The 23,866-nt window shown below is 45.9% G+C and overlaps 4 protein-coding genes and 1 long non-coding RNA gene across 5 annotated transcripts in view; 2 read left to right on the top strand and 3 right to left on the bottom strand.

The window, feature by feature from the left end:
* The window catches only part of ATG12 (autophagy related 12), a 307,791-nt gene that overhangs the window by 72,697 nt on the left and 211,228 nt on the right, over positions 1–23,866 (top strand). The window lies entirely within an intron of this gene.
* Positions 1,585–4,373, top strand: LSM5 (LSM5 homolog, U6 small nuclear RNA and mRNA degradation associated). Its single transcript, XM_079331485.1, has 5 exons — positions 1,585–1,740; positions 2,163–2,258; positions 2,497–2,524; positions 3,103–3,175; positions 4,101–4,373. The coding sequence occupies exons 1-5, from the start codon at positions 1,695–1,697 to the stop codon at positions 4,131–4,133; spliced, it is 276 nt and encodes a 91-aa protein (XP_079187611.1). The 5' UTR covers positions 1,585–1,694; the 3' UTR covers positions 4,134–4,373.
* On the bottom strand, positions 7,424–17,364 carry LOC306814955 (AT-rich interactive domain-containing protein 4B-like; the record flags this gene model as incomplete). Its single annotated transcript, XM_079331492.1, has 7 exons — positions 17,293–17,364; positions 16,848–17,160; positions 15,618–15,728; positions 14,801–14,890; positions 14,192–14,338; positions 8,176–8,227; positions 7,424–7,457 (listed from the first exon to the last, which is right to left on the bottom strand). The coding sequence occupies exons 1-7, from the start codon at positions 17,305–17,307 to the stop codon at positions 7,424–7,426; spliced, it is 762 nt and encodes a 253-aa protein (XP_079187618.1). The 5' UTR covers positions 17,308–17,364.
* On the bottom strand, positions 20,767–22,244 carry LOC306814977 (serine/threonine-protein kinase PAK 1-like). Its single transcript, XM_079331540.1, has 3 exons — positions 22,193–22,244; positions 21,816–21,933; positions 20,767–21,091 (listed from the first exon to the last, which is right to left on the bottom strand). The coding sequence occupies exons 1-3, from the start codon at positions 22,234–22,236 to the stop codon at positions 20,885–20,887; spliced, it is 369 nt and encodes a 122-aa protein (XP_079187666.1). The 5' UTR covers positions 22,237–22,244; the 3' UTR covers positions 20,767–20,884.
* On the bottom strand, positions 22,617–23,786 carry LOC306814979. Its single transcript, XR_013777293.1, has 3 exons — positions 23,706–23,786; positions 23,291–23,354; positions 22,617–22,667 (listed from the first exon to the last, which is right to left on the bottom strand). It is a non-coding gene; the product is annotated as an uncharacterized lncRNA (long non-coding RNA).

Raw genomic sequence — 23,866 nt, 5'->3', positions numbered from 1 at the left:
CTGAAATGCTTACCTTGAAAGAGCAGTGGCCATCTCAAGAGCTGGGCTATGGAGGATCAATGGACTCAGTGTTACCTTGCCAACAGTTTCATGGCAAGGAAGCAGTCAGTCCCCTCACTCGCCCCTGCAAAGCTCTGGCCAATACCTTCTTGCCTCCCTGGCACCAACAGAATACTCCCCATGTCCACTGAGTGCTTTTCTGCTCCTACAGGAATGCTGCCTGGCCTTCATGGCCCCTTCCCACTGGCACAACTCCTGTGATGCCAGCCGTGCCTGTGCCCAGCAGGACAGGACCAGATGGAGATGGGGTGAGTGCCAGTGACCCCAGTGTCCACAGTTCCAAGGAGCACCTCCTTCTCTGAGCAGGGATGGGGCTTCCTGTGGCACAGGGTGGCAGCCACTGCCCGCCAAGGCAGCTCTGCTCAGTATTAACTGGCCACTGGGCACAGATGAAGCCAGCTGGGAATCGTGGTGGGATGGAGTTACTGAAAGGCTTTTAAAAATCTTCCACAGACCCACCTCTAGTGGGTCAATGGACAAGTGTGGGGAATGAAAATCTGCACATGAAACGGGGCCAGCAGCACCTGTGATTTTACTCCTGTGCTCAGCACTGGTGAGGCCACACCTTGAGTCCTGGGTCCAGCTGTGGGCCTGTTACCAAAAATCATTAAAAATAAAAAGTCCTTAACACTAATGTAGCATTAAGAAGCCAGCATTCTTTATTCAGCTGGATGCATGAGGGGATATCTCCTCCAAAATCCCATTCATGCTGAGTACAGAGAAAGCTCTAATTTATTTCATGTATTTTACATACGTATTTATAGGTTTTCCTAGAAGAAACACAAATATGAGAATAATTTCTTTGAAGTCATTAACATATGTTAATGACCCTCCCCTCTCTCCATGTTCTTCTGTCCTGGGGCTCCTGTTGGTGATCCCTGGTGGTCAGGGACCCCAAAGTCATAGCTAACACCCTAGTGAACCAGTAAAAGTTAGTACAAATGTGCTGGTTTCTTTTCAATTCTTCTTCCTACAGAAAACACATTGTACAGTTCCATAGGTCAATGGTTGTGAATAATAAGCGTTCTTCAAAATTATTAAAAGCATTAACCCAGCAGATGCAAACAATTCTTCATCAGGGCCCTGTCTTCAAGAAGGGTATGGAGTGAGTCCAGAGAAGGGCAACAGAGCTGGTTAAAGGTCTGGAGCTCAAGTCCTCTGAGTAGCTGAGGGAGCTGGGGGTATTTCATGTTAAGGAAACTCCGGGGACTCATCACTCCCTGCAGCTGCCCAAAAGCAGGTTGTAGACAGGTAGGGGTTGGTCTCTTTCTCTCATGTGGCAAGACAGGACGAGAGGACAGCCTCAAGCTATGCCGGGGATGTTTAGGTTGGACATTAGCAGGAATTTCTTCACAGAAAAGCTGCCCAAGGACGCTACCATACCAAGCAGGCGGTAGAGTAAGTGTCCCCGGAGCTGTATAAGGAAAGACTGGATGTGATGTGATGTGATGAGCCGAGCCGAGCCGAGCCGAGCCGAGCCGAGCCGAGCCGAGCCGAGCCGAGCCGAGCCGAGCCGAGCCGAGCCGAGCCGAGCCGAGCCGAGCCGAGCGGGGCGGGGCGGCTGGCGGCCCGGCCCGGCCCTTCCCGTGTGTGGGCGGTGGCGGCGGCCGCCATTGGCCAGGGCCGGTTCCGACATGGCGGCGAGCGCGGTGTCCAACCCGTCCCAGCTCCTGCCGCTCGGTAACGATGGGCGGCGGCCGGGTTCCCCCGCTCGGGGCCCGGGTCTCTCCCGGGGGCAGCGGCGGCTGCGGGCTCCTCCCGGGCTCCTCCCGGGCTCCTCCCGGGCCGCGCCGGGCGGGAAGCCGCGGGCGGGAGCGCGCGCGTCAGGCGGCGGGGCCCGCGCGCGGCCCGGCAGGAATCGCGGTGTGCCCGGGAAAGGGTGGGAGTAAGGAATGGGTGTGGAATGCTGGGGTCCGGGGGAGAGGTGGGCTGTGGGAGTCCGAGGAAGGCCGGTGGGTGTAAGGATGTCGGGGGCAGGCTGGCTAGTGCGGGAGAATGGAGGGGGAACGTGTCTCTGTTCGTGTAAATAAACACGAAAAAGCTGTAAGGCACGAAAGAGTTGCTTTACAGAACGTTTTCTGTGGTTTTCTGTGTATGTACAGAACTTGTGGACAAGTGCATCGGTTCACGCATTCACATCGTGATGAAGAGCGACAAAGAAATTGTTGGGACACTTCTAGGATTTGATGACTTTGTCAGTATCCTTTGATAGAAGTTTAAGGCTATCTGCTTTATGCTCTGGCCTAAGTAATTTATAGCTCTTGAGAGTTTTGAGTTCAGTGAATAGAACTTTTTTTTGTATGGATCAATTGTATTCTGATGTTTTCAACTTCCAGGTAAAATCACATTTTGGTTTAAAATAAAAATAACATTAAATATTCGCACTTGAAAATGTGGAAAATAAAATCTTATTTTCCTTGAAAACTGAATTTTCAGACATGGTGCTGGAAGATGTTACAGAATTGTAAGTATGTTTTCTGCCTCTTATTGCTGTTTAGTGCTTGGTTCACTGAGGCAAAATGCTGTGTGAGGTCTGCTAGCAGAATGTTTTGGTATTTTTTGAAAATACAGCTGACTAGATTAACCTTGGACTTAAAACTATATGAAATGGTATGTTCAGGGCAGCCATGCCATAGAGTAGCTATTGCATGGCTTATGCTTGTATGGGGATCCTATTTCTAGTCTTAATTTTGCATGGGTTGTGTGGCAAACTTCCCAGTAGTTAATTTGATTTTACACTTCCTCAAGACCTAGGCAGAGATTCAACATAACAAAGTAAATGTGTTGATATGTCATATTCCAGAAATTGCCAGGCTTTAGAGGTTGAATACACATCTCCACATACTGAGTAGAAGAGACCTTTTTAGATGCCAGTTAGCTTTCTGTACCTGGGTGCCCCATTTATCAAGATCATGCTGCAGTGTGGCTGATTTGTTTGTTAGTTCCAACAGTGGTCACCTTAATGCAGAGATTTCTGTGGTCAAAACTGGAGCTATTGTCCCTGGTTCTGTGTTCTTACTTGCTGTTTCTAATTTCCTTCAGTGAGATCACACCTGAGGGCAGAAGAATCACAAAGCTGGACCAGATTCTGCTAAATGGAAATAACATAACTATGGTGAGTCATCAGGGGCTGCATGTGTTGACTTTCTGTGCCTGTAAATCAATTGGTGATTGATTACAATCAATCTCCTTTAAGCTGAACTTCCCTGACAGTTCTGTTACATCAGGGAGTTTCAAGTATCTTGTCTGCATAGCTGGCCACAAGGCCTGGATTCCAGCACAAGGGCATTGCTAATTTTGTTGGAAAAGGAGGGCTCAAGTGGGAAGATTTGAGTGTAAGTTGACTCTGTATGAATGAGGAATTGCCTCCACTGTGTTGTTTTACCTGTCTTGCACCTCTGCATTGTGTGTCTGAGCAGGTGCCATCCTGTGTTAATTTCTAAGCCTTTTAATGCTTTGGTTATTGTTCTGCATGTTGAAGGGACAGCATATGTTCTGACTCCCTGTTTGGGGTGAAATTCCCACCATCCAGTTAGGCTGGTGTTGTCGTTGAAGCAGAACCTGGTGAATTTTCAGCAAGACATAGACACATTTCTGCATTACTTCTCCTGTCTCTTGAGAAGTTTTGGGGACATATCTTCCCATATCAGGAAGTCCATGCTTTACACTTTATTTTGATCCCAAAACCAGCACTTTCTCTTTAGAAGTGCTCAGCTGATTATGAAGAAGATACCATTAAAAGGAGAGACTAATCCTTTTTTTTCTTCATGTTTTTCGATTTGTATTTCTTTTTCTGTTCTTCATTTCTTTGCTTCCTTCACAAGGGGATGCTATGCTGATTTACTGCCTGCTGCCTTTTTGGTGTGGGAATCTCTGGCAATAACTGACTTCCTCTGCTGGGAAGAGTCTAAAAGACACTTTTGTGGTCTAACATGAAGTCTCCATGTCCTGAACTGTTTGTTGTTAAGCAATATGTCATGTATGAGTTTGTAAAGCTCAACTCCATGGCGCTAATGCAAAAATGTCTTATTCTTTTATAGCTGGTTCCTGGAGGAGAAGGACCTGAAGTATGAAGACATGATATTCATATGTACTTTCTATGTACATAAGCAAAATCTTAAGTAGGGGTTTTGGGATATAAGTGTGTTTGGGTGTGGATTGTTCACTTGCTTTGATTACACATTGGACATTTTACAAATCACAACTCTTTAGGAAAGATGCTGGTGGTCATTTTGACTTTGTAAGTTGAAATCATGACTTTCTCATAAAGACACAAGAACCTCTTCTGAATAAAAGGTTTTTTCTTTGTTGGCTACTGTGTTCTGTTATATAAGTGTTAGATAATTTTATAACTACTTGATGGAGTACAAAAATGGCAATTGTGTTTCACTTGCCATCAGTCTTAAGTTTTTTTTACATCTGTTGCATTTGTTTCTGGCCCAAGTCTGTATAATACACGAGTCATGATCCAGGATGTTTCTCTCCTTTGGCATACAAGCAGATACTGAGCTGGATGTTTTGCTCAAAAGCACTGGAAACCATATGGCAGAGTTCTGAAAGCCCTTCAGAAAGCCTGGGTGCATCTGTTTGATGCTCAGCAGCCTTTGGTTCTGCTGGCCTTAAGGTTCAACTCTTGTGGACCATTTTGCTTGGCAGATAGCCTTCCTTACAGCAGAGGCATCTGGCAAGTGAGAGAACACACCAACCAGTTCAGACCTATTTCTATTCTATTATTGGTAAAAATCCCCAAGGCTAGTGCTGAAACTTTTCACTGGTGTCAGTGGTGACTCTTCTTTCACCACTCAATAGTGTTGTCTGTACTCAAATTGGGAGCTGCCTGTGGCTGCTTGCATAGTTTGGAAAACACATTTTATGGTAAACAGGAATTTCTGTCTCCATCTGTTCGCCTGTGATATAAAAATGTGACAGATACTGCAAGCTTCTATTTTAGGAAAATTTCTCTAAGGAATTACTGTTTTGTTATGATACCATGCTCTTAGTGCAGCTTATGGTTCCACAGTACACCTCTCACCTGGCTTCTGTGTGTAAATGTCTTTGGAGAGGAATCACAGCTGCTTGCTGTCACTGTAGACGAGGAGGGCTCATGTGGGCAGGACTTGCTTTGTCTTCCCAGCCCCATAAGAAAGAAAGGTGGAGAGGGGGCTCAAGAGCAAGGTTTTGCAAGGAAGCTGCTGTACTGGATCTTTCTGCCTTGCTTAGTCTAACAGAAAAGCTGCCTTCTTGCTGGGTGTGAGCTCACCAAGCAATGAGAACCTCTTGCTGAATCCTGTTAAAAGAGAGGGAGTTGAGTGCCTCCTCTCTCCCAGGGAGTGTGCAGCTCTTGGATCATGTGTTCTGTATATATGATCTGTGGTTGCAGTGTTTAGATTGTGTCCTGGCAATCTATGCCATTTATTCCTTGAACGTGTTTTTTTCCTTTGTCTCCATTTCTTCCTCCAGCTTTTTTTAAAATACATGCATTAAAAAAGGTACGTTTTTTTAAACTTAGATTTGATTGGTCATCTGTGGGTATTTGCTTCAAACACTTTCCTAGAAATAAGTTGAGTCTTTTCACAAGAAATGAGAATGCTTTGAAGACTTCAAGTTAGGGCAGCACTGCTGTGTTGAGGTATGGTTGAATAAAATTTTGGTTTTGTTCCAGTGTATGCATTTGATTTCTACTTCACTCAGTGTTTTGGAAACAGTCATGCTTCTGAAAGAAGAGTAGATCTTGGTTCAAAAGCAGCTTTAACTGACAGCACAAACATCATGTTCTCTCAGTAGTTTGTTGCCTTGAAAAAACCCAAACAACTTGATACTGCCTCAGTTCTTGCTTGATCGGTTGTGTTTTGTTCCACTCATTCCAGAAGGAGTGCTTAGAACTTACTTTTAGGAAGATGTTTTAATTCCTGACTCAGGCCTGCAGAAATCCCTCTACAGTCAGTTTGTGTATGCAAACCGTCCTTTCTAAGATGTAACATTTTTGTCTGTCAGCTGAGAATACAAAGTATTCCAGGTGGGTCTGGTTGGCTTTGCATTCCTTATTCCTGTAGCCTGTTGCTTTGGAAGTGCAGTTAATAAGCTTGTCTGTTCAGTAAGTAGTGGTGTTTTTTGTTCTTCCTCCCCTAGAAATCCAAGTGCTTAATTCTCTTCTTGTGGACACTGGTCTTCTCCAGAATACTATTGAGAGTGCCTCCACATGTATGTAATTTAAAAATAATAACCTTAGGCTTAAAAAAGATAGAAAACAGAATAAGGCTTTAAGTTTAGAGCAAGATAGAACAAATTGAAAGGGTTCTCACAGCTCAGACATCACAAACTGCTGCACTGGCAGCACAGGCTGAAGCCCAAGACTGGAAACTCAGGGAAATCCTAGCTGCTCTGTACCTTAATTCCCAACAGAGCAACAACACCATGACTGTGATGCCAGCTGCTATAACCTCGGAGCATGTTATTTCTGCAAAAAAACAGGTCATGAGGAACTGCCCAGAGCTTAGAAGAATGGCACAAACTTCAGATTGCTGCTCCACCTGCAAAAAGGGACATCATTTCCCCTGGCAGTGATGAAACAAGTTATGGCACCACAAACCTCCAAGGAAGGATTTGTAAATATTCCAGCTCAGAAGCCATTTCTTCCATCACCAGCACAACCCCAAATCATGCCACAGGCTTATTACCCCCAGGGTTCTGGTGTACCCTGCCAACCTCCAAGCCAACAGCATTTTTAAAGGACAGTGCTTATGACTATATTCCAACAGCGATTACGGGAACTTCTCAATATAGGCAAGACTTTTTAGTTATTGGCAAAGAGATGAATGGTATTCTGGGACTGCTTGTTTTGCCTTGTATATTCTCTGTCAATTGCTATGAAGAATTGTGAGTGTTAGCTAATGCCTGCTATCCCCTTTTACACATACCACCAAAACCCCCTATAGGCATTGCTATAGCACTGTTTATGGGGACATGGAGCATATGCCACCATGTGGTTCCTCATCTGATCATGAGAACCCTGAAGTTTTATGGATTCAACACTTAAGTACACAACGACCAATGATGATTTGTGAACTGTCTGTTGGTGGAATTCCAGTTAGAATCAAGGGCATGATTTACAGGAGCAGATGTTAATGTGATCTCTCATTATTATTGGCCGACAGAATGGAAATTAATAACTCCCCCAGGTGCTCTCACAGGCATTGGGGTGCAACCCCATGCTTACAGAGTGAGTCTGTGGTCAGCATTACAGGACCACACATGAAAAAGGCATTGGTCCGTCCATGTGTAGTGCAAAGACACATCACAGTGTGGGGAAGAGATTTGCTTTCTCAGTGGGGAGCCAGAATTGAATTGGATTTTTCATAGGGGATTACATTAATGCTGGGCCACACTTTTGCTTTCTGCTGAAAGAGAGAATGGATTATCATTATGAATTTATCAACAGATTCTGCGGCTTGATGTAATTTTCATGAAGACAGTATTGTTGTTTAATTAAACTGCTAGAAACAAAATCAGGGATTCAGAAACTATGCCATTTTATTTCAGAGGTCCTTGCTTACATTTGTACAATATATTGGATAACTCTCCATTTTCTGCGAAACCTAATATCTATTTCATGGTTTTTTTCTGTAAGCTTTTATAAGCTCACATTCTCTTGAAGCCTTCTTCTACAAGCTCAAAATAAGCACTATGAATGAAATATTTGTTGTTTTAACAGGAAAACAGTTACAAGAAAACACAAAAATATACCTGTTTAATCCATTATGAAGAAATACTTCAAGTAGATTGAACACAATCTTCATACATCAATACTTTATGCAATTTGTTAGCTGTTTTCTTTTTTTGTAATGTATTCAATCAAAATTTTAAAATGCATGTTTTATAGAAAATTGGCAAAGTACTGTAGTTTTATTCTAATTAATGGGTTCTCAAAACCCAGAGTAACCTTTTTAAATCTAATTTTAACCTGTAAACATTAGTCAGTCTTTGATTGATTTGTTGGTTCGTTGGTTTTGTGGGCTTCTTTTAATGGATACTTATATTTTGTTTTCAATACAGATTAAAAAGAGTGGTCCTCAACAGCCATTAAGTGCAAAGTGATTTGGCAAGTGCTGCTGTCACCTGCATTCCCCTGACATTCCATTTGGTGAAGAACTTGACATGGCAGCAGCTTCTGCACAGGAAGAGGAAAACACAGATTATAAGGATTTATAAATATGTAGTTAAAATGTTCATCCATTCAGTAAGCACTGATATAATATTGTGATTTAGGAATATTACTCCCCAATTCAGTGCCCCCACCGAGGCTCTCCCAAACAGCTTTTGACAGTCCAGTGTACTGTTCAAATTGGCCAGAGGCTGATGCATGGTAAGGAATATGATACCTACTCAATACTGTGTCTCTGTCCCAGGGGTCTATGTGGCTGTTTTTGAAATTAATGGGATTTGCTGTTCAATTCCCAAGATGGTGTTCAGGCAGGGCAGATCCCCAGCCATCCAGTGGTTGATTCCACCATTGTCAGCACACAGAACTTGCCTTGGCAGGTTTGTGGACTGCAGTCTAACTCCCCATATTTATATTTTGACCACTGTTCCCCATACCACAGATGCTTTACTTGGCCTACTTGATTGCAGTGCATGTTTCACAGTTAAGGATAATCTGGGCAATAGTATCCATAATTAAATCCACCCCTCTATCACAAGCCCATCTGTATAGGGCATCTCTTTCCTGATGATCTGAAGCATCATGGTCCCAATGAGCCAGAAATAATTCACCCTTTTTTTGCCAGTCCAGATCCACCTGAGATACTTTAATTTTAGCAGTCAAATCCACCTGTCCATTGTTATGATGTTCTTCAGTAGCCCAGCTCACAGGTGCATCTGCATGATGTGATTTTACAGCCAGCTTTTCTATCCAGGCAGTGATGTCTTGTCAAACTTCAGCAGCCCAGACAGATTCACTTCTGTGCTGCCAATTCATAATTTTCCATTGATCCAGCCACCCCTACAGATTTTTGCTATGAGTCAGTGTATAGTTCTCTCAATTCCTCTTGTTCAGCAATATCTAAAGCTATCTGGATGGCTTTCAGCTTTGCAAATTGACTTGATCCACCTTTTCCTGCAGTAGCTTCTGCAACTCACCATGTAGTACTATATATAGCAACTTCCCTTTTTTTGATTTATCCCCATGACATGGCAGGATCTGTCAATGATGAGGGCACGTTGCTGTCCTTTTGCTGGGAGCTGATTGTATGCTGGGCCTCCTCAGCCCTTTTTTGTCCTCTTCATCTGAAGACAGTCCAAAATGTTTGGCTTCCTTGGTTTCTAAGATTCCTGGGTGATGGGTGTTTCCTATATGAGCTTGCTGTATTATCAGCACAACTAATTTACTCCGTGTAGTATCAGTGGCTTGATGTGTGGCAGGGACTTTCCCTTTGAACATCCAGCCCAGTGCTGGCAGTCAGGGTGCCAGGAGAAGCTGTGCTTTGGTGCCCATCACTTCTGAGCAGCTCAAGCCCCTTCATAAGCTGCCAGGATCTCTTTTCCAGGTGGAGTGTAACAGGCCTTACATCTGTTGTATCTCTGAGTCTGGAACCCCACTAGTCATCCTGAAGTCTCCCTGGGTACTTTTTGCCAGAGACTCCAGGAAGGACCATTCTCCCCAACTGCAGTACAGAGCAAATTTTTCACATGTTTTCCTGGCTGGTCCAAAGGCTACTGCATGAGGAATCTCCTGTTTAGCTCATTCAAAAGCTGTTATTGTTCAGTGCCACACTTGAAATTAACCTTCTTCCATGTCACATAATAGAGAGAGGGTTTACAACCTGACCATAATCTGTAACATCCTCTGGAAACCCACGGTGGCTAGGAAAACCTGTCCTTGCATCTTGCTGGTTGGTGGGGTCATAGCTGCTTGTTTGTTGACCACATCCATTGGAATCTGATGACATCCCTCTTGCCATTTTACTTCTAAAAGCTGAATTTCCTGGCCAGATGCCTTGAGTTTTCTTTGCTTTATGGCAAAACCAGCCTTCAGGAAGATCTGGATTGTCTTCTCCCCTTTCTCAAAAACTTCCTTTGCTGTGTTGCCCCATACAATATCATTGATGTACTGCAAGTGTTCTGAGCCTCACCCTTTTCCAGTGCAGCCTGGATCAGTCCATGGCAGATGGTGGGGCTGTATTTCCACCCCTGGGGCAATCAGTTTCAGGTGTACTGGATGCTCCTCCAGGTGAAAACAAACTGAGGTCTGCACTCTGCTGCTAAAGGAATGGAAAAAAACACATTAGCAATGTCAATGATGGTACCACTTCACTGTCCTGGACTGCAGTCACACTGGAGTTCCAGCATGTCCAGCACAGCAGCAGTCAGAGGTGGTGTGACCTCATTCAGGCCACTGACAGTCTGTTGTCAGTCTCCATGCTCCATTGGCCATATAGGACCACCATAGGGTCAGCAAATCTTGCTGATGACTTCCTGGCTCTCCAGCTCTCAAATAATCTCCTGGATGAGAGTCACAGAGTGCTGGTTGGTGTGATATTGCTGACATTGCACTGTTGTAGTAGCCATCAGTATCTGTTCTTCAACCCTCAGCAGTCCTGTAGCAGGGGGTCCTCTGAGAGATCAGGCAAGATCATCCTTGAGACAATACCTTTCCCTCACAGCTGGCACGAGCTTTCTCCGGAGGCTGGGAGTTTCTGTGCTCTTCTCAATCCTCTTGTCAATGCCCACATTCCAGGAGAGAGATCCCAGCTGCTTGGCTTCACCACCATCCAGTTTCATATCATATGCCATGACATCCCAGAATTAGAGCAGCCGGGTTGCCAAGGGCTTTCCTGACTGGTGGTTGAAATCTATTTGTATATCTCACAGCTCATCCAGGGATCGAGACCGGGTGGTTATCTCTGGCCCTGCCTCTTCCTGCTGTTTTGAAGGCTCTGCTTCCTCTTCATCCCTCATGAAGTGAACTGATTACATGTTGGATTTCTTTTTCTGTAAAGTGGTGACTGCTGCTGGCAGGGGTTGTTCCTCTGGTTCAGCAGCAGTTTGAATAGCCATGGTGGTTGTTGGTCTGCTTTCTTTCTCCTCCCCCTGGAGGTGATGACTACTGTGGAGCAGTGTTCATGTCTCTCTGGAGCTACTACAGCATTTTCCTTTGACATATTTCAGCACTTCAACACTTTTTCCAGCAGTTTAACAGGCTCCTGTAGATGCTTGTTGCTAAACCATTGCGGGTGAACTGCTAAAGCATTGGACAAGTCCTCTAAGCACTGGCCTGTGTTCTCCTGCCATTACTGTCCCACTTCAGGGATCTCTGAATAACTTCCCTAGAAATCTGTCTTGGCTCCAAATATGGTGTGCACTGCACTGGTGGACCTAGCAGCAAGAACAGGCTTCCCTTAACATCTAAAGGGAATTCAGAATTTTTAAATGCTGTTGTAACAGGGGGAAAGGGGGAAAGGGGGTAAAGAGCTGGGGAAAATCATCCTCCTCTTTTCCCCCCATAGACTGGATACTTTTAATAATGGACTCCCAAGGATAGCCCCTTAGTTAAGGGTGGAAGAGCAACTCGGAGTACACATCCCAAATGAACCCTTGACGTTACCATGTCATGAGCTGATATCAGACTGTGCAACAGAGCAATCCTGATCCCTCTCATGCTCTGAAAAAGAGAAACATGATGGGCACACAGTGCATATAAGGAAAAGTAACAAGTTCCTATTGGCCAGATTTTGTACTGGAGGGCTACAGGGAATGTCTTCTGTGAAAGGGCTGCTGGAGCCTTCCTCACTGTTTGTTAGAGCCAGTGCCAGCTAGACCCAGGACAGTTGTGTCACTGGCCAAGGCTGGGCCAACCAGAAATTATGGCAATGCCTCTGTGCCAACATATCTAAAAGAAGGAAAAATAAAGTTATTGCACAGATCTAACTGGCTAGAGAAGAGCAGAAGAATATTTTAAAAGAAAACTCTGCAGACACCCGGATTATTGGGGAAGGAGGGGGGAGTTGAGATCCAGCTGCAGTCTGTGGAGGAGAGCCAGAAGCAGGCTCCTGGCAGGGATTTGTAGACCTATGGAGAGAGGAGCCCATGCTGGAGCAGGTTTGCTGGTAGGATTTGCGGCCCTTTGGGGGATCCACATTGGAACAGCATGTTCTTGAAGCACACAGTGGAAGAGTGATCCCTGTTGTGGCAGTTTGGGAAGAACTGTTGCCCATGGGATAGACTCACACTGGAGAAGTCCATGAAGAACTGACTCCTGTGGGAGGGACCCCACTCTGGAGCAGGAGAAGGACTCCTTTCCCTGAGCAGCAGCATAAACACACAATGAACTGACCATCCACTCCGTCTCCCTGCAATGCTGGAGGGGAGAAAGTAGAGCTGGGAAGGAGGAAGAGGTGGGGGGAAGGTGTTTTTATTTCCTGTAATCCTTCTCTGATTTTGTTAGTAACACATTCAGTTAATATCCCTAATTCTAGCTGGTTTTGCCTGTGACAATATTTGGTGAGTGATCTCTCCTGGTCATCTCAGCTCATGAACACTATGTCATATTTTCTCTCCCTTGTCTAGCTACAGAGGGGGTGATAGAGGGGCTTTGGTGAGTGTCTGGCATCCCATCAGGGTCAGCCCACCACGGGTTTGGGTGGCACATCCACATGAGCAGACCAAGCAGCATTGTGACCAGTGGCTCTGTACCTATTACAGCAAAATTTAGATCAAACAGTTTCCAGCTCACACTGGGCACATCTGCTATTATTTCAAGCCTTCAGGCCCTACGTTGGGTTACAAATAAGGCTGTTGTGGGTTAGGAATGGTACTCCCCAGTTCAGTGCCCCCACTGAGACTTTATCAAACTACACTCTGCTCTCTCTTTCTCCCCCATCCTGCTGCAGCATGCTGGAAAGGAGAATTGGAGGTATGAAAGGTAAAGGTCATTGGTTAAGGTAAGAACAACTTACTTAAAAACTGTAATGAGATACATAACCAAATAGTAACAGCAATGATACTAATGTCAGAGGGTAAAAGAAAAACAATTCACGTGGAAAAAAGCCCTAGATAGTAGAGAGTATTGGACACCTCCCTCTGCCACATTTTCTGTTTTGATCAGAGCTCCTTCACTCCAGAAAAGTGAAGTCCCTTTCCCCTGCTCCTGGCAGTGATGTGAGGTGGTATGGAATAATGTAGCCATGCTTCCTCCTGGCTACTGCAAAAGATTAATCCTGTCCTGGCCGAAATGAGGATATATATACTGACTTCAGCATTTAACACCTAGTGATGAAAAAAGAGCCCCTTTTCCCTACTTTTGGCATTGTTGCCCCTTGGAGCCCTGGGAGACCAGGCACGCAGATCAAGAGCCCAGCCAGAGGACACCAGAGCTCCTTCCTGACCCACCAGCAAGTCAGCTGTTCTTTCTCTCTCAGCTGTTCTCTTTCTTTCCTCTGGGAGTTGGCACAGATGAGAACCTTGTCCCACCACCGAATCTGTACCTCCTCTGGCAACAACTAGCAGCTGAAGGTCCCTTGCAATGGCTGCAGCCATAAAATATGACTGTGATTTCAGTCCTTCCTGTATTCGGTGAACTCTTAAATGTGTGCATGAACAAGACATAGAGAAAATTATCCTTGTAATACTCCTGGGAGAAGGCACACTAGAACATTTGCTGCAGCAATATGCGTGGCAGCTTCAGAAAAATGAGATATTTTATTGATTGTGTCCCTTACACTCTTGAAATAAATCCCTAATTCTAAGTGCAAAGCTCTAAGTAGGCACTCAGGCAATGGTACACGAAATGTATCTACAACCTGACAAAAATAAGTTATTAATAACCACACTTTGTTCATGGCTTGGAAAAGTTTGTTTTCTGTATGTAGTTTCCTCTATAAAATAGTTCTGCCTTGACAGCATAAACTAGATTGATTGCCTTGTTATTGTTTTTCACCTTGTATCATCACTGAGTATCTGATCTGGACCTTCTAAAGGTCATGATATAACTGTATCCAGTGTTTTCAGAAAAAAGCAAGCATAAACACACTCCTAACATCACTCATCTCCCTAAAGATCACCCAACTCTTGTTAAAACCTTATTGACGTGACATGCAATTTAGCCCTCTAATAACAGACTTCAGTTCCCAGCACTTACTTTCCTGCTCTTTCTTTTTCTTTAAGCGCTTTTTCCGGTCAATGGCAGCCAACTCAGCTTTCAACAGCAGGTAACGTTTCCGGATTTCCTGCATTTTTGCTTGGAGAACTGTTATGCGCTCAGCGCTGCTCAAATGTTGCAAGTCAGCTGCAAGTTAAACAATTTCTGTTAATTATGGCATTGCAGCATTTCCTATGCCTTCTGAATTTTGATGAAGACAGAGGTTCTCAAATCTTAGTGAAGTGCTTTGAGGTAGCAGGCAGCGAAGCTGAGAAACAGCAGCTGCTGTTCATTGTCACTATATTGATTGACACAAACACACTGAAACTTCTTGCAAGAAATACTAAACAGGTCCTGGTTCATTAAGGCAAAATGGAAGGGGAAGATTTAAAGTTTAATAATCTAAGGGGCTGAACAAGAAACAGAGAACAAGGAGTAAAACAGCAAAAAAAGGAAAGCTATCAGGATATATGACAAAATTAAGCAAACTGAGGATGGGAGGGAGTGATTTTAGAGGGGAAAAAAATCCTCAATACCAGAAAATTCCAAAAAACCTTCTTATAGCATATTGCAAGACCACAAGAGGCATGTGTCAAAGAAGATACTTACACTCTTGAAAACTCCATTTGCAACCTTTGGGCAAATGCTTATTGCATTCTTTTAGATCAGACTCCCTTTCTCCACTTTGCCCACACCTTCCTGTGAGAAGGTAGACTGTTAAAAACAAAGCAACTTTCCCACCCAACCCAAAGCTTACCAGGAGCTGTCTCAATCTAACATGACAGAATCCATCCTGGTGTAGCACCACAGGCACCCAGGATCATAAAACTACTCTGTACTGGGGCTCCTCTAATTCTGGCAAGCTGGAAAAGGGAAGCCTTGCACTGGAAACACCGGCCAGTTAGCTGCTGTGCACCTAGACTCAGATCTGTTCTGTGGATTTATGGGAACCAAAGTCCTACAGGCCTAAAAGGCTGATGAAAGTAGTAGACTCTGGCTCCACAATCCGTTCAGAAAAACGCAAGTATTTAACTGAAAGCATGTGTGCATGAACATAAGGAGGTAGGGTAGGGACACACTTCCTGCAAGGAGGTTCTTGGATAGGATCCAGCTGCTCAAGGTTCGTCTAGCCCCAGTCCACTCTACTATCCAACTGGATCACGACAGCTGTGCACTTATTGCTTTAGAATCACAGCCATAAATAAATTGCCTGCATCAGAAAATAAGGCAAAAAGGCACTGTAACGTGTTCATGTAGGTGCCAAAATTATCCACATCTTTCTAGTTATGGAGCGACATATTTTTTAAAAGACTTTGCAAGTCTGATTATTATGTCCTAGCTCCTGTTTGCCTCTTTTAATATTCTTTTCAAACAAATGACAGGGTACTTTCACGTATTTAATTTCACACTGAGCTGCTGTACTTACTACTTTTATTCTTCTTTTTGATGTTCGCAGAGGTTTTGAGGCCTGTTTTCTGCTTTTTGGAGAAGTTGTCTCCTCCCTGAGCATTTTGAAGGTTTTTTTGGCCTCTAAACACTATAAAGGAGGAAAAAAATCCCAAAAAGTAGACAGAAACAAAAATAACAGCAAGAACATCAACAAAAAAAAACCTTCATTTATGTGTGTTTTTTGTCAAAGTATGTACAGTTGTGATTAACAAAGAAATAGAAATATATTTATTGAAGGCTGCCTATTGACCTCTTCCAATTCACACATTTGTTGAAGAAAACATATTTTGTTGCATTCTTTTAAAACACTTCCAGGTGAATCATAATAGTAACACACCTTAAGGGCATTTTGAGGAAATTCAGTTAATTTTTAACTGAAATCTGTTGCATGAAGAAAGCAATTCTGTCATCTCAGGAGTATAGTCAGACACATATTTTTCTCCCCAGTGTTAAAAATTGTTTAGGCACTACAGCACAGTGAAAGCAGCTGTATTTTTGAGGAACAGCAAAAGAGCCCATCACTTTCACAAAAAAGCTTTTGGATCCAGCCTTGCCAACAGTTAAAAAGCAGACAGCAGTATACTGATATCATGTACACAAGTGTTGGATGTGTTTATTATTCTCTTCTCTCTGGTGGCCTCAGGATCTCAAAATTGCACCAGAATGTGAAACTCAGCTAAGAGGCCAATGTTTGATATCAGCTTGATTTGCATTTTTCAGAACATTAACTTCACAAGGGGCAATGGTTTCCCAAAAATGCAATAACTGGCACTTTCTCCCCCAAATTAAATAACTTACAGGGAATCATGTTTTAAGCAACAAACAGCATCTTCCACTTGTAAGCAGGGCACTCAAAGTACTTTCATCTTCAATAACTTCATATACAATAAATATTCTTTACACAATATATTACAGCTTGTTATGGGCCTTTTTTGTCAGGTCCAGTATAAACATCATTCATATATACTTTTTTTCCTCATTGAAACCATCACAATTCCTAGCAAAAGGCCAAGAAGCTCCCTGGCAGTTTTATTTTATTCACTAGCTGGTTACACCATTTCCACACATTTGAAGCAGACAGTAGGCTACTATTTCCTACAAAAATTCACTTCCCAGCAGCAAAACTATAACAGAATGAAGATACATCCGCAATGGTAAAATGGGAGCTGCCTAGGATGACCGCAGCTCCTTTTACCCTTTGCTTTACCATTTTCAGTATGCTCTGGCTCTGATTGATTACCGCTACTGGAGCTGACACTGCCATCAAAACTTTTGGAAGAAATATTTTGCTCAGACTGGAGATGTTGTATGTGCCCTGCAGTATTCTGTGCCTCTGCTGTGCCATCTGTTTTGCTTGTGATGCTTTGCATCTCTTCTTGATTTGGTAGCAGACTCCCAGAGACAGTGGCAGCGGACTGATGGTTACTGTACTCTGCTACAGCTACAGTGGAAGGTGACTCAGGAGTTGATGGAACATTTTGCACTAAAAACTCCTCTTCCTTCTCTCTGTCAGTTTTATTCTAGGTGAAAGAACAGGTGAAAAACCCTTCTCATTTGAGCAATTACAGCTCTGTAATCTTAAAATTACCTAGCTCTTACAATCACGTCGATCACTCGCCGCGTAGAGGGAAGCTGTCCCTCTCCACAAGTACCTTCCTGCGGTCCATGCTGAGAGCCCTGTGCTTCGGGCAGGAGCGGGGCCAGGAGCAGAGCAGGAGCAGGCAGCCCGGTGGTGCTGAGGGGGCAGGGCGAGGGGTGGCTGGTTTGGGCAGTTTGGTTTGGGCAGTTTGGGCAGTTGGGGCCGTTGGGCAGTTGGGCAGTTGGGCAGTTGGGCAGTTGGGAGGTTGGGCTGCTCCTGGCGCACGGCTTCCACAGCTCCCACCTGTTCCCTGCAGGACCACTGCCTGCTCTGCCAGAAGGAGATTCTTCCTTCTTCAATTTGATAGGTTTGAGCTAAGGTTCTGTTGTCCATGTATTGGGACACGGAGGATGAAAGCTTTTTTACACTGACAGGTAAGAGCAAAAGGTATGGGTTTTTTCCAGTCCGCACTGTACAGTAGGGTCACAGGTAAAACACGCTACCCAAATGAAAATTCGGTATGGTTCCCTAGCAGGTTTACTTCATATATATACTGCAAAAGATTAATAATAAATAAATTCTTACATCTAGATAAAATGTGGCTAGGTAGTAAAAATAAGCACTTCTGAGCCTGAGTGTCTGCAAAGTGGGTATTTGGAGCCACTAACTTTCAACTCACTGAATTTGCACTAAGACCAGTGAATTTGCACTGCTCCCTAGGCACCAATATATTGACAATAGGCATCTTATGATCTAAGGCTGGGCCTGTTGAATCCAAAACCAAAGAGGTGCATTTTCAGAGATTGCCCTGTAGATCCTGCACAGAATTTGTAAAGGGAAAACAAGGAAGAAAGAGTGTTTTTCCAGCTGCCAGATTTATACTAGCAAAGGTATCACATTCTCAGGAAGACAAGGGCCCTCAAGGAAGTAGCAAGCCTTGGCAAATTTACTAAAAAGTTCCAGTATTCTCCTGTGCAGCTTGTAACATGAAAGAATTAAATATTTTTTTAGTCTCATATTCAAATACTGGAATATTGGATGAGGGGTCTGTTCTTAAATTTAATTTATTTTCAAATAATTTCTCTTCTTTCCCTTCTCCCCACCCCAACATACACTACTCTTCAGAAGCTGAAATTTCACCACATGTTCCTTTTTTATTTCAGTAGCTGACTGTAAAGTACTAAACTTGTATATTAGTAAAGTTTCAGCAAACTGAGAAAAAAATTAGTGCTTGACATGCAGCTTTCTGAAGGAAGAAAGAAAAGTGTTGACAAAAGTAAGCCTAAATTTTAAATGCCTAAACACTCAAAAATAACGTTTTGTGATATTGTACCATATGTTACACAGAGTTAAAACAACCACAACTCATTAGTGTCTGAACTTCACTGCCCACTCTGCTTAGAAATGTTGCTTGAAGACACTTCGTGTCAAAGATCCAGTTCACTGTAGTTACAGATGAAAATCCTACCAAAAAATCAGCTCCTGGAAGTTGCCAGGCCTAGACATAAAAGGGTGTCTTGTGTATTCAAGGGAGGGAGAGAAGCATCATGCTTAGCTCTAACTGTGGCCTTTGCTAGCAAATCTTGCTAGCAGTCAATAAATATAAATAAATAATTTGTCTTACTCTTAGCCAGAGCCAGGATGGGGATCAAAGTGTAGGTGACAGAAAGTCACAGGGGCCTCAGCCTTTCCAAGAGAGGTAAAACACAAAGTACAGTGAATTTCCCTGTGTTTTTTACAGATCTATGGACAAGTGATGAGGCTTAAAAAATGACAGCCAAGGACAATCAACAGATATGCTGAAACTGAGTGAAAAGGAAGGAGATTTGCAAATTAACTTAAAAGCTGCACAGAAAGCTTCTCTACTTTTTTCAGTTGCTTCAAGTTTTAAATGGCAAAGTACAGGAGTACTTCAATCTATTTCTATTAACTCTAGGATAAAGAAAATCAAAAGCATGTACTCCTGCTTACATTAAGTAAAGTACAAGAAGATGAAGGAAAATTGTGTTTAGAAGGCTGAGGCAGCCTTAGAGGTAGGAGGAGTGGGGAGGCATGGAAATCAGGCTTGTGGGCACCACTCAAGGAGCATCAGTCCGTGAATAGCCCCTCATTGTGGGTGTCCCAGGAGACACAGTGGAAATGGAGACAAAGTTTCACGGCAGGGAACATGCTGGGCAGCAAGCCATGGGTTCCTCCATCCAGCTGGTAAGCCAGAGGTGGGACACACGGCGTGTGAACCCAGGACCCCGCTACAGAGGAGGCCAAGGAGGCACAGAGTGGGAACGGGGACCTGAGGAAGCTGCACACACCCCTGGGAGATCAGATCAGCCCAGAGGGTCCCTGGATGGGTTTGGGCAGAAAAAGAAGGAATGGGAAGCAGGGAGGAAGGGCTGGATGAATTAAAACACATCGCAGAGCGTACCTATATTAACGATACTTTATTCTTAGTTAAAAAATTCTTTATCAACTAGGCAATCTGGGGACTACAGATCATCAAAGAAATTTCTAAATTTTCCCTAAATTTCCACATCTTAATATGAGACAAAATAAATCACAGTACTAAACTGAACATCGCTAAAAAGAAAAAAATAAAAAAAACCATGAAATGTCCTAGGGCTGGCAGAGGTCCTTATAAAACTCAGGGGATGGCTGAATCTCAGTCCCTACAGCAGGCAAGCCCTCTCCATTCCTCTCAGCTGGCGAGGCACAGAGTCTTCCTCAGGCGCAAGCGTCTTCTCTCCCCTCTTCCTGCACTTGCTTGGCTGAGGTGATGAGAGCAGCCAGGCTGGAGGCAGGATCGCCCGAGGTCACAAATGGATGCTGCCCAGAGGAAAAACAAAACAAGAAAGGAACCCTTGTCACTTGGCAAGACCACAGGCTCCAGCAGGATTGCTCTGGCTCCGGGAAGATGCACAAAGAGGACCGAGGGCACCGTCTGCCCCTCGGCCTCCCTGTGCTGCCCCTGTCTCAGCCAGGCCCACATGGCCCACCCTCCTCTCCATCCCTTCCTGCGGGGCTCCTCAGCTCGCAGGCCCTTTGGCCGCTTGGCTTTTTCTCACCTGCAGCAGTTCCTGGGCAGACCAGCGCCTGTCCTCGTCTGCCTGCAGGCAGCACCGCAGGAAGTCGCACAGGAGAGCCGAGTGGTGCCTGGGCTTCTGCAGTTTGGGGGGCCCGTTCCTTTCAGTTCAAACACCTACAAGAAATGGAAGAGGACACTGCAGCTGCTCCTTTCCTAGCCACAACAGCTGTCAGCCCTTTAGAAGCAGCCCCCTTTAGAAGCTGCACCTTACCCTCAGACGGGCCTCCCTCCGGTAAGGAGCTTCCCCTTCCACCATTTCCAGCCCCATGATCCCCAGCGACCAGATGTCCACTTTGGGGCCGTAGGCTTCTCCTCTCACCACCTGCGGTGCCATCCAGCTGGGAGTGCCCACCCTGGAGCTGCGCTTGCTGCGCTCGGGGCTCAGCTGAGCACAGAGGCCAAAGTCACCTGAGGAGAAAATCAAAGCCTATCAGGGGCAGCTCCCCCGGCCAAACCTCCCAAAAAGCATTGCCCACCCCATGCCTGACAAGGCCACCACGCCACAGCCGGCTGCAAAAGCAGCCGTGTTCTGCTCCCACGGGGCCGGAGCCAGGCAAAGAAGGCATTGGCTGCCACAGGAACACCCTCACCTTGCACACACTGGCCCAGCAGCACTTCTGGGCAACTGGCAGTCACCCAAAAGCAGCCCCAGAGCACATGCTGGCAACGCTGCACCTGCCCAGGGATACCCACCCAACTTGACAGATCCGTCCATGCCCACAAGAACGTTGCCGCTTTTGACGTCTCTGTGGATGACTTGGCGGGAATGAAGGAAACGCAGTCCTTGCAGGCACTGAGAGAGAAAGGACAGAGGCAAGGGGAAAAGTTCAGCACCTGATTCCAACCTACAGAAAAGGAAAGGACTCCACGAGACTGACAGTTGTGTCATGGAGTTGAGAGGCAGGGCGCAACATCACGGTGAGAAAAGAGAAAGGGAAAGAGCGTGCTGCCTCAAGACTCTTTGAAATGTTCTGTCTTCTTGGAAGGCAACTGAGATTCCTAAAGCCCTTCCTGGTTTTGGTCAAAATCACATGAATTTTGTCTAAGAGGTGTCATGGCAAAGATTTTCTTGAGAGCCTTGTGGCAGCAGAGGAGAAAGCAGCACATTACACCTGTGTCCAGAATCCAATGCCATCTGGCCTGCAACGCTCTCCTTTGAAGCCGAGGACATCTCCATTGCCCTGCGCTTGAAAATTGGCAAGCTGCAAGGCTGCTGAGAGGGGCAAGGAATGCAGGACAGCCAGATAGGATGCATGCAAAGGTTGAGAGGAAAAGCTGACAAGACAAAAGAAGTGAAACCAAGCGATCGAGCGAGCATGAGCACCAGAAGACAGACAGTATGCAAATGTGCAAGGACAGAGCCCAGGGAGTGCAGGGACAGCGGCAGGCAGCTCAATCCGTAATATGACAGGAGCTCCAAAAGAAGGCCGTGAGCAAGAAATCTCTGCTGTTCCTTCCCACCAGCTGACAAGGGCCATGCTGGGCAGGCCAGGGCAAGCACAAGCGGCATCCCTCACCTCCCGACAGACAGCGCCGATCTGTCCTTCCTCCAGGAACACTGCCCTGAGCACACCAGACAAGGTGCCGCCATCCATGAACTCCATGGCCAGCCACAGTTCCCCATCGACCAGGTAGCTGCAAGAAGAAAACCAGAGCATGCTGAGAGAGCAATAGCCACAGCTCGCTCACCCCAGGGCCTGAGGCAGCCTTTTGCACCTGCCTCCAAGCTACGTATGCCACAAGAGATCATTGCATGCTGAGTGCCACCTCCTGCCATGCCCTGGCAATGACTAGGGAAATCATCAACAGCTCCCTTCTCTGCCACACACCTAAGGGCTTGCTCTCTTCTACCTTGCCCTGTCTAAAGGAACAGCAACGTGACAAGCAGCCCAACCTGTCTAAGTAGGTGACAATATTGGCATTCCTGTTGTTCCTCATGGCCAGGATTTCACTTGACCGCCAGCTCCTCGGATGCCTCCTCCTGAAGGCTCATTTTCTTGATGGCCACCTGAAAGGACATTGAAAACCAGTAACTAGAGAAATCGCTCCTTGGCCGAGATCTCAGGCAGCACGGAGCGAGTGCTTGTGCAACGACGCAGCGAGCTGTGCCAAACTGCCCCGGTACTGGACAGCAGAGCTTAGGAGAAGCAGCACAGCCCGTCCCAAGTGCATTCTGCACTCTGAGCCAAGACTGTGCTTCAGAGCAACAGCCTCTTCTGCAGACATGGAGCAGGCACCCAAAGCTCCAGGCTGAGCTCACAGCAGTGAAAGGGAAAGTGCTCCAGAGCTGCAAAATCTGCCGGGGGTGTCGACACTTTACCTGCTGTCCTGTGCTGGCATCGAGGGCTTTATAAACAGCTCCAAATCCCCTGGGAAGAGAACAGCAGCAGAGAAAGCCCTTCAGTCTGTGGCAGTGAAAGCAAGGCCAGGCAGGAGATGTCCCCAGGCTGCCTGGCCTTTCTAGAAGATGCCTGGCTGCAGCGCCTCTTCAGCCCATAGCTCGTCAGCCCACCAGCCTGTGCCATGCAGGGCAGGGTGTGCAAGAGCAAACCTAGCTCCAGCATGAAGAGAAAGGGCTGCTGCAAATGTCCAAGGCACACGGCCAGTTAGGTCTGTTCCAAACCTAATGGCAGCTGTACTCATGAGTGGGTGTGCATGCATGCGCGCGCAAAAAAGCGGAGAAAAATCGTATTGCAAACACTGTGGTTGAGAGTCTGACGATTCTTGGGTGCCAAGGTGCTCTTCCTAGGCCATAAAGCTGCAGAGGAAGGGGATCTTCCACGTCCTGCTCTTTGCCGCAAGCAGGACATTGCCGGCAGCCAGTTGGCTTTGATGATCCCTTTGGACTGCCCTGACTCAGCAGTCCTGAGAAGCGGCAGGAGGGCAAGGCTGAGTTTGACCGTGTTTGGAGCTTGCCTGATTTCACGCTTGATATTGCACCAGCCAAAGACCTGGCCCACGCTTTTGTATAAGGAGCAGGCGTCACACTTACCCTCGTCCAAGTTCTTCAAAGGCCGTGTATCTCTGCTTTGGCTGGCCCAGACTCACAATGCTCCCTGGAAGACAAAAGCAGTGCAAGGCGCTCACTGTCAAACTGACATGCCACGCCACACATGATCCCCAGTGCAGCCCCACTGTGGCGAGCCCAGGCAGAAACAATCCTCTCTGCTTTTGCCTTTGGCACGCAGAGCAGCCCAGGCAGAGCCAAGGCAGTCTCAGCTGCCCTCAGGGGCACCAGGAGCAGCCCCAGCGCTCTGTCGCTGCCTCAGAGCACAGGCACAGGTTCTGCAGGGAGACCCAAGTGCCTTCAGTGAGACACTGAACCGAGGAGGAGCTTCTGCCACGGCCAACAGCGAGACACGCAGACAACACAGTGCTCTGGCACACAAGAAATACACCAGACGTACTCAGGGTTTTCAGGCTCTGCTCCTCTCTCCTCTGGGGCTGCCGGGCTGGGCTGCTGGGCCAAGCGCTGGCAGCCGCAGGCGCTGCTGCTCGGGCGGCACGCTGAAGTGCAGAGTGTGTGTGGAGCTGGAGAGGAAAGGATTGCCTGTCAGAAGGGTGGCTG

This window comes from Erithacus rubecula, assembly GCF_903797595.1.
Source record: "Erithacus rubecula genome assembly, contig: SUPER_Z_unloc_4, whole genome shotgun sequence".
In the NCBI taxonomy this organism is placed as follows: domain Eukaryota; kingdom Metazoa; phylum Chordata; class Aves; order Passeriformes; family Muscicapidae; genus Erithacus; species Erithacus rubecula.
This window is presented reverse-complemented; position numbering and strand designations above follow the sequence as displayed.